This window comes from Oncorhynchus keta, chromosome 34 (genome assembly GCF_023373465.1).
Source record: "Oncorhynchus keta strain PuntledgeMale-10-30-2019 chromosome 34, Oket_V2, whole genome shotgun sequence".
NCBI classification, from domain to species: domain Eukaryota; kingdom Metazoa; phylum Chordata; class Actinopteri; order Salmoniformes; family Salmonidae; genus Oncorhynchus; species Oncorhynchus keta.
Genome location: NC_068454.1, coordinates 69141089 through 69165066, shown reverse-complemented (window position 1 = coordinate 69165066; position 23978 = coordinate 69141089). Strand labels below are relative to the sequence as shown.

The following is a 23978-nucleotide window of genomic DNA, read 5'->3' as shown; positions in this document are numbered from 1 at the left end:
GGTCTATCAGCCCCCTGCTGTGTCTCTAGCCCCACTTCCTCTCACTTCCTTTCCCTCTAACCCCCCTTTCATCATCATCATAACACAGGCCCTCAGCCATACCCCTTCCCTCTCTCTCTCTCCCTCTCAGCTGGTGGTCCTTCTGGTTCCCTGTGTGTGTGTGTGTGTGTGTGTAGCAGGCAGGGTGTCCTGTGAATAATACATGACCCAGAGCCCTCTTGGATTCTCCACTCATGCCCTAGCACCCTCCAATAAGGCAAGCAAGCCCCCTCAGTGTGTGTGTGTTTTGAATAGCCTATAGTTAGTTCAGGCAGCTTATTGTTCCTGTCAGGGGATGTCTGGATCTCTTGTAGGATATCGTCAGATGTTATGTTGGGATATGTACAATAACAGACAACCAGCTCCCTTGATCTGGATGTCAGCCGCGCCAATATGTTGGAAGAAACACTGTTTGATTGACGATCGTCAGCTTGCAGGCGCCCGGCCCTGTCACAGGGTGTTAGTTGCTAAGGGAAGCCCCACCGGCCAAACCCTCCCCGACCTGAACCAATTGTGTCGTCCTATGGGGCTCCCGGTCACGACTGATTGTGGCACAGCCTGGGATGGGACTGCAGGCTGTGGTGGTGCATCAGTACTGCGGTGCAGTGCTTTTGACCGCTGCGCCACCCAGGACCCCTTTTACCAATTAATATTCTATTAGGATGCTAAGTGTTTCCTGAATTATATTCTATGATTGCCAGGGTAGAATGCCCATTTGTTAGCCTCGAGATATAACATTGTTAATGTGGATTTCACGCTTTTCTGCCTGATATCAGGTATGTTAATGAAGAGCCTCCACAACACAATGGACACACTCTGGTTCCTGTGGCAACACGCCTGTCAGTCAGGTGAGATGGAGAGAAAGAAATGGATAGGTAGAGGAGGAGAGAGAGAGGAAGAGAGCAAGACTGATACTAAAAGTGAGAGAGTAACATTTCTCTCCCTCTATCTGTGGTTTGTGGTGTGCTATGTGACAGGGTCATGATGTTGGTGTTTTCACAAATTGCGCTGTCACAGTGGAAGATAATTAGTTGACTTCTATACCATTTCTGAATGACACACACACACACACACGCACACACACACTACTTCCATATGAAACATTGAAGAGACAATATCAGATGAATGTATTCTGAATGTAATATGTTGTGAGAGCTAGTTGACTCTGCTGTCTCCTGCTATGGCTCCATGCAGTGTAAATAAGCAGAGAGGCTAAACCCTGACAGCACTTAAGGAGTGTCTCCCCATGCATCTCTCCTCTGTGATTGTTGTTGATGCTTCTCATCCAGGGCTAGATTAATGGATGCAGGCTAGCAGGGTATGGCAAGGGTTTCATATTTCATCTAAGTGCTGCAGACTAAGTGTGTACTGTACTGTGCTGTACAGAGAGAAGAGAGAGAGAGAGATAAAGGAGAGATAGACACAATCGATAGTGTTTGAGCCCCGTCTCTCCCTGTTGCCAACCCCAGCTCAGTGCACGCATGGTCTAACCCAGCTACACTGCTACACTGCTATTGCTAATGCTGCAGACACTGCTGCTGCTGCTGCTGCCACAGTCTGCTTCCTCAAACTCCACCGGCCGCACCATCTCTCATTGCTAAACAGGGGCCGCCGGCACTCCAGGATCGTTGACATGGACACAGGAGAACCCCTCAGCCATCTGCTGCGTCACAGCCCGTCTCCTAACGCACCTCTCGTCTCAAATCACAACACATCATCTCTCTCCGCCCAGCGCCCGGGAGGATTGTGACGCCTCAGTCTGCCACTTTCCCCCCTCCAGTTTCACTCCCCCCTGTGTTGTAGTACAATCTCCTCGTTTCCAACCTGCCAGGGCTAGCGGGAGAGAGAGGGAGAGACAGAGCAAGGGATAGAGAGGGAGATGTTTTGAGTTTGTTAGCAGGGAAATGAGAGGAGAGTGATTGGTGTTAGTGGTGCGGTGTGTTCCGTCTGCTCTCCAGAGAATCCCAGGTGAGCTGTGTCCTGCTATAAGGTAAGAAGACAAACTGATTACTGATGATTTCTCCTCCTCCCCAAATCCCTAGTTCCCTCTCTCCCTTCATCGCTCTCTCGCGGTAGAGCAGTGCGTGCAGGCTTGTGTGTGTGTGTGTGTGGCTCAGCCGGAATAGTCTTCCCCAGACACATCACACACATGCTGTACAGTACATTAGATGGGCATGTTTACCATTTACCATCTAGGGCATGTAGAGAAATAGACGGAGTAGCAGCAGTGCTGTGTGTGTGGGTGCGTGAATGTGTATGTGCATCTCTGTGTGTGTGTGTATGTGTGTGTGTGACTGTATGTGGGTGCGTGCATGTGCATCTCTCTGTGTGTGTGTGTGTGTGTGTGTGTGTGTGTGTGTGTGTGTGTGTGTGTGTGTGTGTGTGTGTGTGTGTGTGTGTGTGTGTGTGTGTGTGTGTGTGTGTGTGTGGACCATGATGAGCTCACATGCTATCTCCACGCAGGCCCACCTGAGACTATCTGTGTACGATAGTGATTAGGGAGGATGTCACGAGGTTATGTAGACGCAGGGGGGAGGGGTTGTGTGTGGAACACGGTGGGCTGACTCTGGAACTCTGGAAAGTCTCATCTGCAGTTTCTATACAGGTTATTTTCGTTGCATTCATTCAGCAAGCAACAAACGAGAGCATCATTAGTCTTCTTTCTTCTCTCGCCTCCTCCTTCCCTCCCTCAGGACTAAAAGGTATGTTTCCATTGTAGTGCTGCGAGGTGCTGATTCGCCCGTCTGAATGGCTACTCTGTAACATGTCACACTGGTCTGAGTGTCCGTCTGACCGGCGATCTGCATCTGTGTTAACACCTCGCAGAACCCTACTGAGGCAGAGAGGCTGTGCCTTGGGCTTTCTGCAGGAACATACGACACAACATACATTCTTGTCTTTCTAAGGAGATGGGAGAAGAGAAATGAACAGAAACAAGCAGACAACAGAAAAGCAGCAGCAGCACTCCTACATGGCTCAATGGTTTAGCCTGGTTGATGGGCGATAGATATAATAAATATACATTTCAAAAGTATCTATCACGGTTCAACCAGACTAAACCATTGAGCCATGGAGGGGTGCTGCTGCTTTTCTCTTCCCTCTTCTACTTAGACAGACCAGAAGAGAACAGGGACTGATTTCAGAAAGAGAATGATGAGGACAAAAAGGGAGGGACATCATTGATGAGGGAAATAAGAGAGGAGTGGATGAGAGAGTCAAGTGGTTAGGAGAGGGAGGAAGAGGGGAAGAAGGCAGAGAGGCCTAAGGAGGTGTGACTGGGTCTACACACTTAGAGAAAAGGGGATACAAAAGGGTTCTACCTGGAACCAGAAGAGTTCTACCTGGAACCAAACAGGTTCTTCAAAAGGCCTCTATGCAGAGAGCTGAATAACCATTTTAGGATCCAGAGAGCACCTTTTTTTCTAAGAAAGTTGAAGTGGTGCTCTTTTGGTCGTGAGTTATGAGGAGGCACATGTCTGGGTTCAAACCTGAGCCCTTTACACTTCCTGTAATGCACAAAGACTCATCTGCTATGAAGCCAGATTTAGACTGTTTGATATTCCAGATCAGGGGTAGGCAACGCTGTTGTTGGAGTGCCGCAGATACTGCAGGATTTTTTCCCTCCAACTAGGCACCACACTGAGCTACTAAGTTAATTGATCAGTTCAGCGAATGCCTCAATTCAACCCACCTGTCCTACCTGCAGCACTCCAGGACCAGGTTTGCCTACCCCTGTTCCAGATATTGATCTATCATGTATGCTGCCCCTCCGCCTTACCCTTCCCGGTGGTATATTTGCATATCTTGCTAGTAATCTCATTATGTAAGTGTTCTGTTTACGTCAGATCGATTTCTATAGAGAACAATGGTAGCCTCAGTACTATGATAATGATTTGTAATACGGAGACAGTAGGCTCCAATGAAGTGATAACCATTGATGAATATATTATAAACACATTGAATTAATATGTATTTCTATGGTGCTAAGCTACTATGAGAGAGGAGAAGAGAAGGGCCACTTCAACCTGGTATGATAAGTACTACAGCACTTATCTGTCTGAGGGCAGTCACCTATGCATTCATTAATCTCTGATTCACTGCTACTTTCATAAAAGGAGGAAAATATGTCTGAATCGTCATGGAGATACGTTTCTAATAGCTTCATAATCCACTCTCTATATTTTGTTATGCATATTTAGTAGTTCACACACAGCAGCTGTTTTAGTTGGAGTGGTATGTCTCGTAGTAAATGGGGATCATTTACTGTAGGAAGATCAACCACTGCGTCCAGTAGAAAAGCATGGAATGAACCATTATCGGATACAACTGGATAGGTATCATTGCATCACCGGACTACTGCTCCACTTGCTGAAGTTCAAATGCCCACTAAACCCACCGTACCTACTTCAAAGACCCACCCAATCCATCCCACCTTGTTCAAAGCCATCCTATCCTAACTTGCCCTTCAGAAGACTGTCTGTTTCTGGCTCTGCAGGACTAATGCCAAGCCAAGCCAATCTACAGAATGATAAGACTCCCTTTAGATGGCCGGCCTCCCAGTCCCTCCCTCTCGTCTGTAGACAGACGTAAATCTATCTTATTATTCCTCTAACAATAATATCTTCAGACAAGCCCAGCATAGCCCAGTGTTGAACCACTTACAGTAGTGTCAGAAAGGCTGAACCTAAGCCAACAGTCATTCTGCCCTGGACCAAAACCTCAACAGAGGCACATTCTGTCAGACACTACATCCAACACTTCAACACTCCTAAATAGAGGGGAGGTTTTAGTTGTGAGGTGTTACGTCTAGTGGATTAGATGACCTTGTTCTACTTATTGATCCATTGTTGGTCTCCTCTCCTTGTTCTGGTTGGCTCTGAACAGTGAGATTTGAACTATAGCTGAGCTGGGTTGTTGGCATTGGTCTAGAGTAGGGAGAGATCCACACTGGAGTTTGTAAGTGTCAGAGTGATTGGTCTGAGTGACCCTGCATGCGTCTGTCTCCTTACGCTGGAAGTGCCGGGGAAGTCTACCAATTTACTCATATGTCAGACTTTTTAATCCTCCATCTTCATCCAAATCAGAGCCAAGTTCTCTCGGTACTAATCAGAGGGAGGAGGTGGAGGTCAGGCCTGGGCCACTGGTCGGCTGACTGGATGTTTACCTTACTGACTGGCTGGTGACTTCCGGCGCCGACGTGTCATTTCTTATATTGGTACCCCAGGTCATCTTAGGTTTCATTACATACAGTCGAGAAGAACTACTGAACATAAGAGCAGCGTCAACTCACCATCAGTATGACCAAGAATATGACTTTCGCAAAGCGGATCCTGTGTTCTGCCTTTCACCCAGGACAACGGAATGGATCCCAGCCGGCGACCCAAAAAAACGACTTCGTAAAAGGGGGAAAAGGAGCGGTCTTCTGGTCAGACTCCGGAGACGGGCACATCGTGCACCACTCCCTAGCATTCTTCTCGTCAATGTCCAGTCTCTTGACAACAAGGTTGTTGAAATCCGAGCAAGGGTAGCATTCCAGAGGGACATCAGAGACTGTAACGTTCTTTGCTTCACGGAAACATGGCTTACTGGAGAGACACTATCGGAGTCGGTGCAGCCAACTGGTTTCTCCACGCATCGCGCAGACAGAAACAAACATCTTTCTGGTAAGAAGAGGGGCGGGGGCGTATGCTTCATGGTTAACGTGACGTGGTGTGATCATAACAACATACAGGTACTCAAGTCCTTCTGTTTACCTGATTTAGAATTCCTCACAATCAAATGTAGACCGCATTATCTACCAAGGGAATTCTCTTCGATTATAATCACAGCCGTATATATTCCCCCCCAAGCAGACACATCGATGGCTCTGAACTAACTTTATTTGACTCTTTGCAAACTGGAATCCATTTATCCGGAGGCTGCATTCATTGTAGCTGGCTGCATTCATTGTAGCTGGGGATTTTAACAAGGCTAATCTGAAAACAAGACTCCCTAAATTTGATCAGCATATCGATTGCGCAACCAGGGCTGGAAAAACCTTGGATCACTGCTATTCTAACTTCCGCGATGCATATAAGGCCCTGCCCCGCCCTCCTTTCGGAAAAGCTGACCACGACTCCATTTTATTGATCCCTGCCTACAGACAGAGACTAAAACAGGAAGCTCCCGCGCTGAGGTCTGTTCAACGCTGGTCCGACCAATCTGATTCCACACTCCAAGACTGCTTCCATCACGTGGACTGGGATATGTTTCGTATTGCGTCAGACAACAACATTGACGAATACGCTGATTCGGTGAGCGAGTTCATTAGAACGTGCGTTGAAGATGTCGTTCCCATAGCAACGATTAAAACATTCCCAAACCAGAAACCGTGGATTGATGGCAGCATTCGTGTGAAACTGAAAGCCCGAATCACTGCTTTTAATCAGGGCAAGGTGACCGGAAACATGACCGAATACAAACAGTGTAACTATTCCCTCCGCAAGGCAATCAAACAAGCTAAGCGTCAGTAAAGAGACGAAGTAGAATCTCAATTCAACGGCTAAGACACAAGAGGTATGTGGCAGGGTCTACAGTCAATCACGGATTATAAAAAGAAAACCAGCCCAGTCACGGACCAGGATGTCTTGCTCCCAGGCAGACTAAATCACTTTTTTGCCCGCTTTGAGGACAATACAGTGCCACTGACACGGCCCGCAACTAAAACATGCGGACTCTCCTTCACTGCAGCCGACGTGAGGAAAACATTTAAACGTGTCAACCCTCGCAAGGCTGCAGGCCCAGGCGGCATCCCCAGCCGCTCCCTCAGAGCATGCGCAGACCAGCTGGCTGGTGTGTTTACGGACATATTCAATCAATCCCTATCCCAGTCTGTTGTTCCCACATGCTTCAAGAGGGCCACCATTGTTCCTGTTCCCAAGAAAGCTAAGGTAACTGAGCTAAACGACTACCGCCCCGTAGCACTCACTTCCGTCATCATGAAGTGCTTTGAGAGACTCGACCCACTCCAATTTGCTTACCGCCCAAATAGGTCCACAGACGATGCAATCTCAACCACACTGCACACTGCCCTAACCCATCTGGACAAGAGGAATACCTATGTGAGAATGCTGTTCATCGACTACAGCTCGGCATTTAACACCATAGTGCCCTCCAAGCTCGTCATCAAGCTCGAGACCCTGGGTCTCGACCCCGCCCTGTGCAACTGGGTACTGGACTTCCTGACGGGCCGCCCCCAGGTGGTGAGGGTAGGCAACAACATTTCCACCCCGCTGATCCTCAACACTGGGGCCCCACAAGGGTGCGTTCTGAGCCCTCTCCTGTACTCCCTGTTCACCCACGACTGCGTGGCCACGCAGGCCTCCAACTCAATCATAAAGTTTGCGGATGACACAACAGTGGTATGCTTGATTACCAACAACGACGAGACGGCCTACAGGGAGGAGGTGAGGGCCCTCGGAGTGTGGTGTCAGGAAAATAACCTCACACTCAATGTCAACAAAACTAAGGAGATGATTGTGGACTTCAGGAGGGAACACCCCCCTATCCACATTGATGGAACAGTAGTGGAGAGGGTAGTACGTTTTAGGTTCCTCGGCGTACACATCACAGACAAACTGAATTGGTCCACCCACACAGACAGCATCGTGAAGAAGGCGCAGCAGCGCCTCTTCAACCTCAGGAGGCTGAAGAAATTCGGCTTGTCACCAAAAGCACTCACAAACTTCTACAGATGCACAATCGAGAGCATCCTGTCGGGCTGTATCACCGCCTGGTACGGCAACTGCTCCGCCCACAACCGTAAGGCTCTCCAGAGGGTAGTGAGGTCTGCACAACGCATCACCGGGGGCAAACTACCTGCCCTCCAGGACACCTACACCACCCGATGTCACAGGAAGGCCATAAAGATCATCAAGGACAACAACCACCCAAGCCACTGCCTGTTCACCCCGCTATCACCCAGAAGGCGAGGTCAGTACAGGTGCATCAAAGCTGGGACCGAGAGACTGAAAAACAGCTTCTATCTCAAGGCCATCAGACTGTTAAACAGCCACCACTAACATTGAGTGGCTGCTGCCAACACACTGACTCAACTCCAGCCACTTTAATAATGGGAATTGATGGGAAATGATGTAAAATAAATCACTAGCCACTTTAAACAATGCTACCTAATATAATGTTTACATACCCTACATTATTCATCTCATATGTATATGTATATACTGTACTCTATATCATCTACTGCATCTTTATGTAATACATGTATCACTAGCCACTTTAACTATGCCACTTTGTTTACATACTCATCTCATATGTATATACTGCACTCAATACCATCTACTGTATCTTGCCTATGCCGCTCTGTACCATCACTCATTCATATATCTTTATGTACATATTCTTTATCCCCTTACACTTGTTTCTATAAGGTAGTAGTTTTGGAATGGTTAGCTAGATTACTTGTTGGTTATTACTGCATTGTCGGAACTAGAAGCACAAGCATTTCACTACACTTGCATTAACATCTGCTTACCATGTGTATGTGAAAAATCAAATTTGATTTGCTGTATAGCTTACTGACTGGCTGGATGGCTGGCTCTATATGGACGAAGTGTTGTACAACTCACACAACCTATAGATAGATACCTGTAGGAGGGATGGATGGAAGGATTGAGGGACAGAGGAATTGAGGGACAGAGGTATGGACAGATGGAGGATTGTAGGATGGAAGAACAGAGGGATTAAGGGATGGAGGGACAGGTCAGGACACAGTTCTGTTTTGTGGACAGCTGTAAAGAGTCTGGTTTGCTCTATTTGAATTAGTGTTTTATTCTAGTCAGTCTTATTAACCAATGATTTATACACTAGATGTCAGATGGAGGCACGATGGCTTCAACACAGTGCCCCCATCTTGGCACTCCCTCACTGTTGTAAAAACATATTTTGGAAGTTCTAGAAATACATTTATTATGTCTAAATTAGTTTTTGCAAAGTTTATTCTATTACAGACACCTTAATAAATAAATAAAATACTTCAATACATGTAATTTAGTCCTTGAAATATTGAATTGAAATACTGTAGAACTCCATTCCCAATGGAGGACTGCTCCTACTGGGGAGTGCCAATATGGTCGACCGCTGGCTTCAAAGACTCTCAATGGCCATTACATAGCATTCGGCAATCCAGGGTTTATATACATCATTCTTATCAACACAGCTGTGTGCAAAGATACTGTAGCTGATGTAAGTGAATTGGGGGGAAAAAGTTTGAAAATCATCTACCTTTCCCAAAGCCTAACCCAATGCCCAGACTTACTGTATCTGAACCTCTTTTCCCCATCGCTAACTCTAGCCCAGCCTCATCTTGTATCTCTATAGAGGGCTATAGTTACTTTCTTCTCTGGGAGATGGTTTTAACCTCTCTAGGCTAGGGGGTGTTATTTTCACGACCGGATGAAAAGTGTGCCCAAAGTAAACTACCTGCTACTCAGGCCCAGAAGCATATTATTTGTAGATTTGGATAGAAAACATTTTGCTCAAACTGTTTGAATGATGTCTGTGAGTTTAATTTAACAGAACTTATTTGGCAGGCAAAACCCCGAGGACAAACCATCCAGGATTTTTTTTTTTCAGGTGACAGTGCTCTCAATGGGTTTTCTATGTGGATCTATTCCTATGGCACTTGCTTGCAGTTCCTGTCGCTTCCACTGGATGTCAACAGTCTTGAGAAGTTGGTTGATATTTTTCCTTTTTGTAATGAAGAAGTAGGGCTGTTCAGAACGAGGGTCGAGTCTAGTCTATTGTTTTGGTTGGGGGCGCGCGCGCGACTTGAAAACTCGCTCCACTATGTTTTTATCCGCTATTGAACGCAGTTTATCCCGTCTTAAATTGTATCGATTATTTACATAAAAAAATACCTAAAGTTGTATTAGGAAAGACGTTTGAAATGTTTTGACAAAGATTACAGGTAACTTATTAGATATTTTGTAGTCATGTTGCGTGAGTTGGAACCAGTGTTTTTCTGGATCTACTTATAAGGCAACTCCTATAGTCTCCATGTGCCATTACCACCATACCTGCTATAGTTCCTGAGTATTATCACTATCATTAAACATGTAATTTGGTAATGGAAATAAGTAAAATAGATTAGGATCAGTTTCACTCTCCCCATTCACCAATCAATCCATCAGTTTTAAAAATCATTCATTTTCCAAATCATAATCAAGACCCAATGAATAATCCAAACCAAATTCACAATGACATTCCTCAGTGATTTAAATTGATCATATCACTCAAAGTCAATTCCCCTCAATTTAACACACATCAACATTGGCAGAATGTACATTTATATTAACATACATTATAATTATCCTATAATTATAATATTAACTTTCTTATCACGATTATAATACAGATCAGTATCTTAATGCATTCTTTATCTGAATTACTATACTTTGATGTAGTGTGTAGCCCTCTACAACCTACAATCTACAACCTGATACCACAAAGGTCGAAATACATTTTTGACACAGTTCAGGCACTGATTCTTCTGGCATCTTCTTCATTGTCTTGTCGTGTCTTTGGCTATGCCGGATGAAGTGATATGACATGCTATTCTATAAAATAATTTCTCCGTAATTAATATTACCTGATTGAGCTAATCATGTAAATGTAATTAACTAGAGAGTCGGGGCACCACGAAATAATATTTCTAGAGTTATCTTCCGAATAAACTCTTAAAGACCTAGTAATATTTTACATCAATAGCAGTCAATATTAATCGTCATCTTAATTCAGTCTCATCTGAAAGTTGTAAATTCTTGGTTATATGGACGAACCCTGGCTAACATGTTGAATCAGCAATACAAAATTGGGTTTAATTATTTATTTACTAAATACCTAACTAATCACACAGAATTAAACATACACATACTTAAATCATAACTTGATTACAAATGACTTCATAAAGGAAAACGTCCCTAGCGGGCGGAACAGATATGACGGCTGGTTAAACAAAAGAAAAGGGTCTGGGTTTGAGTGAAAGAGCGGGAAGACTGAGGAACAAAGGGCGAAGCTGTGCTATCGTAAATACAGTATTTTATGCATTCTAAATTACCGCCCATTTGGAAAAGGAAAATGCAATAAATATTTACTCTGAGCTGCGCTTTGGTTGGTTGGTGGTAGATGGAAGTCCTTTGTCCTTTGAAGAATGTCTCTGCTGGTAAATTGGATACGTTGTAGTAACATTGTTGTGTGGTAGAAGGGATACTCTGTCTGTTCCATCCTAACCTGCGTTTGCATCTGCTGTTGTTAACTCAACGGCTAGGAGGTATCACTTCTGTAGTGAATAAGAGTTCAAAGTTCATACCATTCGCAACCAAAGCTCACGCTGATGTTGGCTTCGTTCTGTAGTTATTATCTGATATCTGAACCATTCTGACATCGGACCGTCGTCCTCACGTCCTCAGAACAGGAGGTTACATTGTCGTCAAGGGCTTATATAGGAAGTGAGAGGGGGGCGTGTTTGAAAAGTTTTATAGTCCATGTCCCTCACCTATCTTATGAAAACCCAAATCTCACATTTTAGAAACTAAAATCACATTTCATGCCATCACAAATAATTTAATATTCAAACATTTAAATTGAACAACAATTCCATGTGAATCCGATAACTCTGATGTGTAGACTTTCCACTGTAGAGGTTATGTCATCTTATCATTGATGAGAATGTCTCCGATGACAACCGAACTGACATCATATTCATTAAGTACCACCGCATATGTTCCATTGGTCTGATTACCAGAATATAGTTCATTTCCCCCCACATTCTGATGTTCCCAGAATCTCTATGTTAACCAAGGGTTTTGCAAATGTAACATTAGTAGGGTAGAGAGAGGAAAAAAGTGGGGAAGAAGTATTTATGACTGTCATAAACCTACCCCCAGGCCAACGTCATGACAGTCTTCAGATAGCAGTTCAAAGTGGATGGTCCATGATAATGTCCCAATTTCAATGTCTCACCTGAGCCGCCATCACCTTTACCTTATGTCTTGTCCATTCGTCAACCAGTATACCAGCAACATAAGAGAAGTTTGGAACAGATTGTTTGCCATGCTCATCCCACGTGGACATCTGTCACACTCCTGAGAGAAATTACATGAGAGAAAAACAGTTGACAGTTTAGATCGGACATTACATACAGGTTGCTGGCTCAGGACTCTTTCAGTAGAAGTGGTGCGGACAGGGCGATTTTGAGCGCCTTTGGCTTTTCTTCAGCCAGTTAGAGGGGGTTTTGAGGTACTTGTTCCAATTATCTATTCCATGCATTAAAACACAGACTGATGTCACCTTTCATGATAACCTCAAGAGAGGAAAAATCAGAACAACAGTTCAGTTAATTTTAGATTCAGGAAATCCAGACAAGCATTAACTATATGATAAATGGTTACTTTTACCAATTATTCTTAATACCAATGTCTAAAGATGTCAAAGAGAATTACAACATATTCTATTGAAACAATGTTTCAAATTGGCTTATACTCCTCATCACACTGTCAACTTCATCTCAGAGCCACAGGATCAGAAATTTAGACCTATAACCCATCGGGAGAAATCCCAACAATCCAGCAGACCTAATCTGGTGAGATTTGTATCAAAACAAAACAGAACAAAAAAACAGAACAAACAACATATCACTCAATATGTGTAAACTTCAATCCAAAACTACTACTGGTCAAAAAATAAAAGAAAATAGAATTAGAATCACTAACCTTAATAACTCCATACAGAATGGTACACATCCGGTCAAAGGATAATAGACTTAAGGCAGCCTACCCTTCGTCAAAGGCAACACCCTCTCCTTCTTCACATTAGTCCACATCACAAATATGGCAAAGAACTATAAACTTCATCATAATTATCAATATTACAAATTGCATTCAAATCAGTATTACAAATTACCTTAAATTCATTATCCAAATGGCTTTCCAATGAGGGTGATCAACACACACTGGAAATTCAGGACAGAGGTCAGAGTTCATACAAACCCTTCAAAGAAGTGTTTCTTACTATATTAGACAAGTTAATGAAAAACATTTCATACATGTCGTATCCTGGGCTTCCAGTTAATTTCTTTATCAAAAGAATTCACATGTTTAATTGAAACTCAGAAAAGTTAAACTTCAGAAAATGCCGTGTGTGCCCCTTTAAGATACCTTGGCAGTAAGACAAATGGAAAACTCACTAAACCCAAAGGAAATAGAACACACAAATCAAAACACCATCGAATAGTCATAACAAGTGTGTTGTGTGTGGGTATTTGCAAACCATAAGGTAAAATCAAACAAAAATGGCCAGGCCTAATTTGGTAGTTTACGGCCTTAATCTCACTCACTGCTCTTCCCAAGACCACAGGCTCAGGGAACATTTCAAAGAAAGACAATAAAAAAAAAAAACACAAAACATTTTGTTAGCATTCACTACACTAGACCGATTCAGCAACCCAAAAGTTTTAACTACAAACAAAACCTGATAATCATGATAAATTCACTGTACTCCCTCAAATCATTAATTGTTTGTTTTAATCTACCCTAACGTTTATGTGCGTTTAATTTAGCATGTGCTATCATTAGACACGGCAACATGTATCTGTCAATTCACTCCCACATTATATTATATGACCGGTCTATTTTTTTCTATAACCATATAGAATTATCCTGGACCAATGTAGAACAAATATGTGATAGCTGTTTAGCCTTTGATTGTTCCTGTTACCCCTCTAAATGTAATACTTTTTTCTGTTGCAAATTCAGTCAATTTCTCAGCGTAAGGAAACAGTGATATTCGATCCCAGGCATTTAATAAAAAAGTTTTTTGAGACGTGATCTCCTACGCCTCCCTTAACATACGTACTGTAGGGGACCTCCATCAGTCCCTGAAGGAGGAATCCTGCTCAAAACACAAAATACTACAGTGTTTCATTAAGTGAAATCAACACCTAAAATAAACAATAAACAAACCCATAACCCCTTTCCAGTAATCTAGTCATTTAAACCTGTGCGTTAATTTAGTAAAAATATAAACCAGTTGTTTAACAAATCTAGAACCTTTAAAAAGTTGGTGCTGTCTCATCAGCGTAATAGTAAAAACAAACTGTTGCCCACTGTTAGCTATGATGTGTGCGTGCCCCAAGGGTCTATACTGTTCAGTATGTACATTAATGATCTGCCTTCTGTCTGTACTGGCTCCGAAGTTCAAATGTATGCAGATGATACAGTGATATATTTGAATGCAAAGAGCAAACAACAAGCTGCACAAGAACTCATTCTTGTAATGGTCCAGTTTACAAAGTGACTCAGTGACTCATGTTTGTATCTCAATGTAAAAATAACTGTCTGCATGTCCCTCACAAAGAGGACAACTGATGCCACTGAGCCAGGTGTCTATGTGTCAGGGGAGAAGCTCCAGGTGGTAACTGATTTTAAGTACCTTGGCATCATACTTGATTCCAACCTCTCTTTTAAAAAGCAGGTGAAAAAAGTAACTCAAATTACCAAATTCAACCTAGATCATTTCCAATACATACTTGATTGTCTGACTACAGAGGTAGCAAAACTGTTCTTCATATCTATGGTACTTCCCCACTTAACATACTGCTTGTCTAGTTGGGCCCAAGCTTTCTGTACAACATTAATACCCATTCAGTCTGTCTACAAACAGGCTCTCAAAGTGCTCGATAGGAAGCCCAATAGCCATCATCACTGTTACATCCTCAGAAAGCATGAGCTCCTGGGTTGGAAAAATCTTATTCAATACACTGACGCATGTCTTGTATTCAAGATCCTAATTGGCCTGGCTCCTCCCCCTCTACTCAGTACAGAAAACCCAAACCTATGGCAGCAGATCCACAAGGTCTGCCATGAGAGGTGACTGTATAGTTAGTTCCCTTAAGGAAAAGCACCTTTAGTCAATCTGCTTTCTCTGTTCGAGCTTTCCATGTCTGGAACACCTTTCCATCAGACACACAACTGTACCACCTATCACACCTTCAAAGATAACATGAAGACATGGCTAAAGGCCAATCAGACTAGTGAACATAATCCCTAGCTGTGTATTGCTGCTTTCCATGTTGTCTGTAGCTGGTGAGGCGTGGAAACACTTTGTTGCTTTTATGGATTTTTTGTTGTTGTTGCTTTTTGCGTGCAACGTGTTGCTTGTTCTATGTTGCTCTGCGTGTGCTCACTGCTCCTTGATTGTCTTTATTGTTATTGTAATTGTTTTTAATAACCTGCCCAGGGACTGCGGTTGACAATTAGCCAGCTGGCTAAAACCAGCACTTTTACTGAAGCGTTGATTAATGTTCACTGTCCCTGTAAAAATGAAAAATAAACTCAAACTCAAACTGCAATCCACTTTAATGACCGGACATTGTTCCACATAATGGAAACAGATTATAATGTTATAATACATTAACTTCCTGCTCAAATTCACTGGTGTTGCCTAAACTATAAAACCCAGCAACAGTAAACAGAAATGATCACAGAACGTTTCCGTTTCCACTATTCAGATCTCTACTGCAAATGTCCCACTGAATCCCTTACAGCGAGATATAGCCCAGCGAGCACAACCAGCTCTTCTATTCTTACCAGTAGGAAAAGAATATAACCCATTCTCAAACAACGTTCAGCGCTTACCTTTATTGTCAGGTTAAAAACAAACTTAACAACTGTCTCTTCTCTTTCGGCTTCACACTTATGACATGTCCAAGACTTTAAAAGTAACATGTAATGCACCGCATTTATAAAATACATCGTAAGAAGAAGAAACAAACATTTCGGTGGGCACAGCTCTATCGCAATTACCTATCTGCTATTATTAGAATTCATCAGATTTAGGTAACTGTCTCTTCTTTGATTTAGTTATTTAAATACGACTCCATTCTCAATATGTTATTCAAGCAGACCATTTAGGTAACAGACAACGTATTACATCGAAATCGCCTCGCTTTTTATGTTGAATGAATTAGTCTTTCAATTTAAACTGAGCAATCTGTTAAAACATTCCGTTTATTATATCTTAAACAAACACCGGTGGCCGTGTCTGTCCAGGCAAAACATACCAATAGTTGAATTACAATCAGAATCCCAGATTTGAGTCAATCCCATAGACCCAATGCTATTGAAATGACGAAGAAACCCCGCAAATAACCTCATTTACAATTGTCTGTAGTCGTAACATCAGGCACATAATAACGACACAATTCCCAGAAAATAGCCTTAATTAAAGGTTCAAGTATTTCTCCGCAGAGATTCTCACATGCGCAAAAGTAAAAGATTAGCAGTCAACGAGTTAAATCAACATTTATTGACTTGGAAACAGATCTTGCACTCTTTTCTCATGCAACATATTTCAATTACTTTACTGCATCACATTAATCCCGCAATGATAATTAGTTTAATTGTTACCCTAGGCATTGTACGATGTTATAACTGACGTCGAGATTCCATCTTAATTCGCTCTAACTTTATAGAAAAAGGTTTATTCAAGGAATCTAGCAACTCCTCTCATACTGGGAGGAAAAATTAAACACTTTTTCAGGCCTTAAGGGCAGTTTTATTTCAAATGTAGTACCCGGACAGAGAAAATCTAATAAGCGTTTTATAGTTACATCGTTAGGGTAAGTTAACCAAAAGTGGACACACTCCAATCAGTTTCTGAAACCATTGCCCAGACTTTGTAGACAGTTTAATAATGCTTAAACCTCATCTTTATCAAATGATCCATTAAAGGGACCAACTCAAAACCTATGTACGTCTACGTATGGGTTGTTTAAGGTGTCTAATTATATTCCCAGTATTACTTAATCCATATGAAACGTAAAGAAATTCTTAGGTACTCACATCAACCATTCCATTTGTGTTTTCAAGGAGTCTCCACAGCTACGAATCAGCTCTCCAAACATACTCCCAGCGGAACCAAAACATTTACTTCTGTTTCCAGACAGTGACCGGCCCATCATGGGATCCTCGACGGATCTCTAACTTCCCAGTGACCATGGAAAAATCAAGCCTCCCATAGACCTCCCACGGCTTTCTAAAATATGATCCCGCTCTCACTACCAGCCTGTGATATTCTATGATGGGCAGTGAAGGAACGGAACTCCAAGATAACGTTATCAAAGCTTATTATCCAAATTTTAATATCTAATTAAGCATATTTCTATATGTTACTATCCAAACTTCAGATTAAGTCTCATTTCCACATTCACGCAACTCTCATATCAGTCACACAATGCTATTCCTAAACATACTTAATCAATTAGATGTTTTTTGACAATATTGTTCTTTTTTTATAACTTGCACGATTTAAAAAAGAATTGCTCTCTCATGGTTAGTTCCTAGGATAATGCAACTCATAGATTTACATCTTTCAATATACAATACAGGTTTAAAACAATTACAGGTGCACCATACTATCTTATACTATATCATCTTAACTACTTCACACAGATTCCGGATGTTTTAATGTTGAATGGTCAAAACTAGTTCACACAGATTCTAGATATTTAACGCTAAATGAGCAAACCCAGGGTATACCTGGCTAGCACATTTAAAATAATTGGAATTCACCACTTCTGCGGGTCACTTAGACGGTTACACAGAAACTTTAAAGAACCCCACTGTGATCAATTCAGTGTCAGGACGGCTCTAGGTCGCCTGCAACCAACCAATGATAGGTGTCTTTGGGTCGACTAACTCTCAGATCATTCTCCACTGACTCGGCCCTGTTTACTCCTCCAAGGTGCCCCCCTCACACGGGAATACAGACTCAGAGCATACGTAACAGAGGCTTTTCTTAAAAACTTGACTTTGCGTGTTTCGCTCACCTCTTAAAAAAAACTAAGTTTGAGATGTGGTATCCACTTGGCTCGCTGCCTCTCAGATCATGGGTGGGGCCATCTGTTCTGTTCCTGAAGTGTGGTCTCCCTGAGGTCCCAAGTTTGATGGATCCCTCATGCAATATTTAACCAGGTCGTCAGGAGTGCTCACCAAGTGAAGATTCACATCCCCATCCCCATCCCATCTTCGTCTCTAAATGTGGTGGTTAATTTCTTTACTATCAAATGAGGAGAGACACACTTAATCACACAAGTCAGAGTTATACTTAAACTATGTCTTTATTTCTCTAATTAAAAAGGGAGCAGGTCAATACAACACACATATATAAAGTTAATCGATTGAGTGCTCTACGATACTGATGGTTGGTTGACGAATCACCCTCAGATGATTCATTGAGAGCCCCGAGATGAAAGTACAAAGGTTTTTTATAGCCAAGATACAACCTTTTCAGTATACATGATGAACAACAGATGTGTGGAATGGGTCACAAGGTTAAGATTTGTATGAAAGATATTTATAATTCACAGACAGAATCTGCTGTAAAAACAGTTTTCTTTGTGTAGAGACCAGCATCTGGCTCTGGGGTTGTCTCTTCCTGGTACCATGTAGAACAGAAACATTAACTCATGCTCTGGAATGAGGCCCATCCTCAGTAGAACACACACAGATGAGCGTTCTAACAACCCCTTATTCTGTTGGATAAAACAATCATTTGATGCAATAAAAGTATTATAACATAATCTTGCAATTTTGCTCTCACATTTCTCTAATAATCTGTCTAGCTCATATTGTATTGTAACTGAACCACTACTGTACATTCTCTAATAATCTATAGCTCATATTGTATTGTAACTGAACCACTACCATACATTCTCTAATAATCTATAGCTCATATTGTATTGTAACTGAACCACTACTGTACATTCTCTAATAATCTATCTAGCTAATATTGTATTAGAACTAAACCACTAGCCTACATTCTCTAATAATCTATCGATCTCATATTGTATTGTAACTAAACTACTACCATACATTCTCTAATAATCTTGCAGCTCATATATCATCGTGAGACTGTCCTATCTGGGTTAGGGTGACAGAGACTAATTCAGGGTGTCATACTAGGTAAACTACAGCTACAGCTATGATATAATAATAGCATGCAAAAATATTTGTTTGCACATGTCACAACCATAGACACTGATTGTGTGTGTGTGTGCCAGCCAGTCTGTTCTCTCCACAGAGTCCAGAGAGGCTCATAGAGTCTTACTCTGACATTTTTGGGAGGTCAGGAAATGAAGTGGGATGTGGGAGAACTGTGGCTAAGGAATGGGAGGAACTGGGAGAGAGAGGTTGTAAGGCAGTAAGTGTGTGTGTGTGTGTGTGTGTGTGTGTGTGTGTGTGTGTGTGTGTGTGTGTGTGTGTGTGTGTGTGTGTGTGTGTGTGTGTGTGTGTGTGTGTGTGTGTGTGTGTGTGTGTGTGTGTGCGCGCGCGCGCGTGTGCCTGTGTGCGCGCGTGCGCGCGCGTACACACGCGTCTGATAATATGACCCAAGGCATATAGCAATGATGTGATACAGCCAAAGCCTTGTGGTCTTGTACATTGCTGTTGATGTTATTTTTGCATTAATCACTGTTAGAGGGTTTTGTTTGGGACATGAGTTATGTCGTTGTGTTGTTGTGGAGATTTACTCTGCATGCATTAGTGTTGCACTGTATACCGAAACGTATGTACTTTTTCGAAACTAGAATTGTAGTTTCGGTACTTCTGTCAAATGTGTCTCATGGATCAAGCCTGTCTACCAGTGCAGCCCCCCTCGGGACACTACTAATTTGCAACTCAAATTCGCAATCTCAATAATTGGTATGAAATTGCACATATCTTGCAGCGCTCATTTTCATACATTTTTTAGACAGTTAATGAATGCTTTTCTCCATCAAATATCAAGACATATTATTTATTAATCTGTGTAGTTACTTTCTTTTCTTTTGTTTGAGCTTTTTAGTAAAACGGGTGGGAGGACTCTTTGTTATTGCTTCAATTAAGGATTCTAGCTGTAAAATAAATATATTTTTTTCTTGTCAGTTTCTCCTGATTTTGTTTTTGTTTGATCCCTGTCAGAAGCCCAACTGTGTAGCGTGACTAACCCTAATTCTAACCTGGGTGAGAAAGCTGCTCTGCTCTGAGAGCTGCAAGGTGACTCTTCTGCAGCCTGGTCACTGTGTATGTTTAGTGATTAGAGTAGCAGCTCGTTGGGGAGTCCAATACTAAATATTTTATCTGAAAGGTAGGCTGTGGCACAACACGACACGCTGCCTGGTCCTTTTTTGCCCAGGGAACAAACACACTCTTTGGCAGCTGTGGAGTAGCCGGTAGGTTGCATTGTGTTTAGAGGGAATGTGTGTGTGTGTGTGTGTGTGTGTGTGTGTGTGTGTGTGTGTGTGTGTGTGTGTGTGTGTGTGTGTGTGTGTGTGTGTGTGTGTGTGTGTGTGTGTGTGTGTGTGTGTGTGTGTGTGTGTGTGTGTGTGTGTGTGTGTGTGTGTGTGTGGACAGAAGCAATGGGGTGTGAAGAGGCAGAAACAGAGTAGTATGGTTGCTGTGTTTTGATCAGAGGGATATGGAGATATAAATCTTCTAACAGAGATAGGTAGCTCTGGGACTCCACAGGGAGGGAGAGATGGAGACAGACAGAGAGATTAAATGAAGGTAGATCTAGAGGAGGAGGGGACAATTTTGGTACGAACAGCAGTAAATGCAGATGGAATCATTTTCCTCACTTTCATTTTTCGCTCAACCTCTTTCTCCTTTCTCTCCTCCCTCTCTCTCGGTCCCTCTCTCCTCTCAGATATGTGTCACAAAGATGTCCACACGCAGCGGCCAGGGAAAGGACTCGGTCATCACGCCCCTGGACACCATCCCTGAGGACAGGAAGGTAAGGGTTCAGCGGACACAGAGCGGTTTCGACGCCTTCGAGAAACCCGCCAGCCAGGTGAAGAGGGTGCACTCAGAGAACAATGCCTGTATCTCCTCCAAGGCCTCTTCTACTGGGAAAGAGTCGCCCAAACTGCGCAGACACTCCAGCCCTAGTTCTGTAAGTCTATACAGTAGCCTACACACTGTATGCTACATACTGTATATAAAATACACAGCACAGTCTATAGTATACACAGTCTGTTGTCTACTCACTGATCAGCAGGGATCATCATCTAGATCCAGCCGTGGGCTGATTTCTTGTTGAGCGGATGGTCGGGAGGCTGGAACATAATGACCAATAATTTGTAGACTGCAAATTGACCGAAAGAAGCCCAAACAGATATAATGCTTGACTAAAACGTGGAAATGAATACATGGCAACAGATTTATTAAATAAAAATCACTTGGAGCTGTTTTCCTGGTGTTTTTACAGTCTTTTATGTCCAACATTTCTGTCTTTTTTAAAATGGTTGTTGATTTTTTGCTCTGAAAACTTGGGTGTCAAATGAAACCACCCACGTGCCAAATTTGGCCCGCATGCCGCCAGTTGGGGAACCCTGCTGTACAGTATATACAATACACAGTACGGTCATACAATGTATACTGTACAGTCGATAGTATACAGTACAGACTATAGGCCTGTAGTACATTATACTGGTTGGTATGACTATAGTATGCATTGGTTGAAGCGCAATGTTCAATTCAAATCTCCCTACCATCACATGTAAGCCAATTTGCCACCCTCCCGCTTCTCGTCACGATCCGTCCGGCCATTACCGAGAACCACTATACCGGAGTTGTTAGCATTAAGGTCGTCGGAATAAAACGAGGCTGCATGGACTGAATATGTTTTGTAGGTGAAACAGTTTTTATTAAATTCACAATTTATTGCTTTTTCTGGAGCATTTTTGACAATGCTAACATCTTTTCAGACGAATCTCAGAGTTCTAAACCAGGTGCAACTCAGTTGCTGCGCAACAGTAGCAGCTAACTAGGAAAATGCTGGTAGCTGTAGCTAGCTAGGTTATACCAGTTGGATAAGAAGAAAAGGAAGTTAGCTAGCTAGCTACCTAGGTAATCTCAGCAAAAAAAGAAACGTCCTCTCACTGTCAACTGTGTTTATTTTCAGCAAACTTAACATGTGCACATTTTTGTATTAACATAAGATTCAACATCTGAGACATAACCTGAACAAGTTCCACAGACATGTGACTAACATAAATTGAATAATGTGTCCCTGAACAAAGGAGGGGTCAAAATCAAAAGTAACAGACAGTATCTGGTGTGGCCACCAGTTAAGTACTGCAGTGCATCTCCTCCTCATGGACTGCAACAGATTCGCCAGTTCTTGCTGTGAGTTGTTACCCCAGTCTTCCACCAAGGCACCTGCAAGTTCCCAGATATTTCTTGGGGGAATGTCCCTAGCCCTCACCCTCCGATCCAACAGGTTCCATACGGGCTCAATGGGATTGAGGTCCAGGCTCTTCGCTGGCCATGGCAGAACACTGACATTTCTGTCTTGCAGGAAATCAAGCACAGAATGAGCAGTATGGCTGGTGGCATTGTCATGCTGGAGGGTCATGTCAGGATGAGCCTGCAGGAAGGGTACCACATGAGGGATGAGGATGTCTTCCCTGGAACACACAGCGTTGAGATTGCCTGCAATGACAACAAGCTCAGTCCGATGATGCTGTGACACACCGCCCCAGACCACGTCGGACCCTCCACCTCCAAATTGATCCCGCTCCAGAGTACAGGTCTCAGTGTAACGCTCATTCCTTTGATGATAAACGTGGATACGGCAATCACCCCTGTTTAGACAAAACCGTGAGTCGTCAATGAAGAGCACTTTTTGCCAGTCCTGCCTGGTCCAGCGACGGTGGGTTTTTGCCCATAGATGACGTTGTTGCCGGTGATGTCTGGTGAGGACCTGCCTTACAACAGGCCTACAAGCCCTCAGTCCAGCCTCTCTCAGCCTATTGCGGACAGTCTGAACACTGATGGAGGGATTGTGCGTTCCTGGTGTAACTCGGGCAGTTGTTGTTGCCATCCTGTACCTGTCCCGCAGATGTGATGTTCGGATGTTCCGATCCTGTGTAGGTGCTGTTACACGTGGTCTGCCACTGCGAAGATTATCAGCTATCGGTCCTGTCTCTCTGTAGCGCTGTCTTAGGCGTCTCACAGTACGGACATTGCAATTTATTGCCCTGGCCACGTCTGCAGTTCTCATGCCTCTTTGCAGCATGTCTAAGGTACGTTCACGCAGATGAGCAGGTACACTGGGCATCTTTCTTTTGGTGTTTTTTAGAGTCAGTAGAAAGGCCTCTTTAGTGTCCTAAGTTGTCATAACTGTGACCTTAATTCCCTACTGTCTGTAAGCTGTTAGTGTCTTAACGACCATTCCACAGATGCATGTTCATTAATTGTTTATGGTTCATTGAACAAGCATGGGAAACAGTGTTTAAACCCTTTATAATGAAGATCTGTGAAGTTATTTGGAATTTTACGAATTTTACGAATTATCTTTGAAAGACAGTGTCTTTATATTTTGTTTATATTTATATTTTGCTATGGAAGGTTTTTCATATGGCTGAACACTTGCGTGTAATTAGAGCACAAACAAATAAGCTAGTGAACGTCCTTTGCTGCTGTTATAGCCACTTAGATACACTAAACGTTGGGAACTTTGTGAAAACAGCCACGCTGCTTATTTATAATACATGCACACGCCAGAACAAACTTGTCACTGTTAGAAATTAATTATACAAATGATATTTTAGGATGAGGATGCATTAATTCAGTACGCACCCTCCTCTGTCAATGCTATTTTCTTCTTGTCTTTATGATCCAAATGTTGACTGATCAACACAGTGTTCAATCTGAGGTTGCCATCCACAAGTAAAAAAGTAGCAGGGGTGCAGGTTGCACGCAAAGCATCCAGGTAAAACAACACCAGAAGGATCATGCTTCCGCAACCTGTGTCCAGTCAACATGAAATGCCATGCTTGCTAACTTGGTTAGGTATGTGGTCAAATGTAACTGTGTTCAACACATTGACTGTTTCAGATGGGG

The 23978-nt window shown here is 42.8% G+C and overlaps 1 protein-coding gene across 2 annotated transcripts in view; it reads left to right on the top strand.

Moving 5' to 3' along the window:
* The window catches only part of LOC118367751 (cyclin-dependent kinase 14), a 228098-nt gene that overhangs the window by 37308 nt on the left and 166812 nt on the right, over positions 1-23978 (top strand). Inside the window, exons 1-2 of one of the 2 annotated variants that reach the window (XM_052494579.1) lie at positions 1805-2029; positions 20779-21024. In XM_052494579.1, the coding sequence (XP_052350539.1) occupies positions 20794-21024 (231 nt within the window). In that variant the 5' untranslated portion in view covers positions 1805-2029; positions 20779-20793. Of the gene's footprint in view, positions 1-1804; positions 2030-20778; positions 21025-23978 lie in introns of those variants that run through there. The other variant, XM_052494578.1, reaches the window with a different exon arrangement.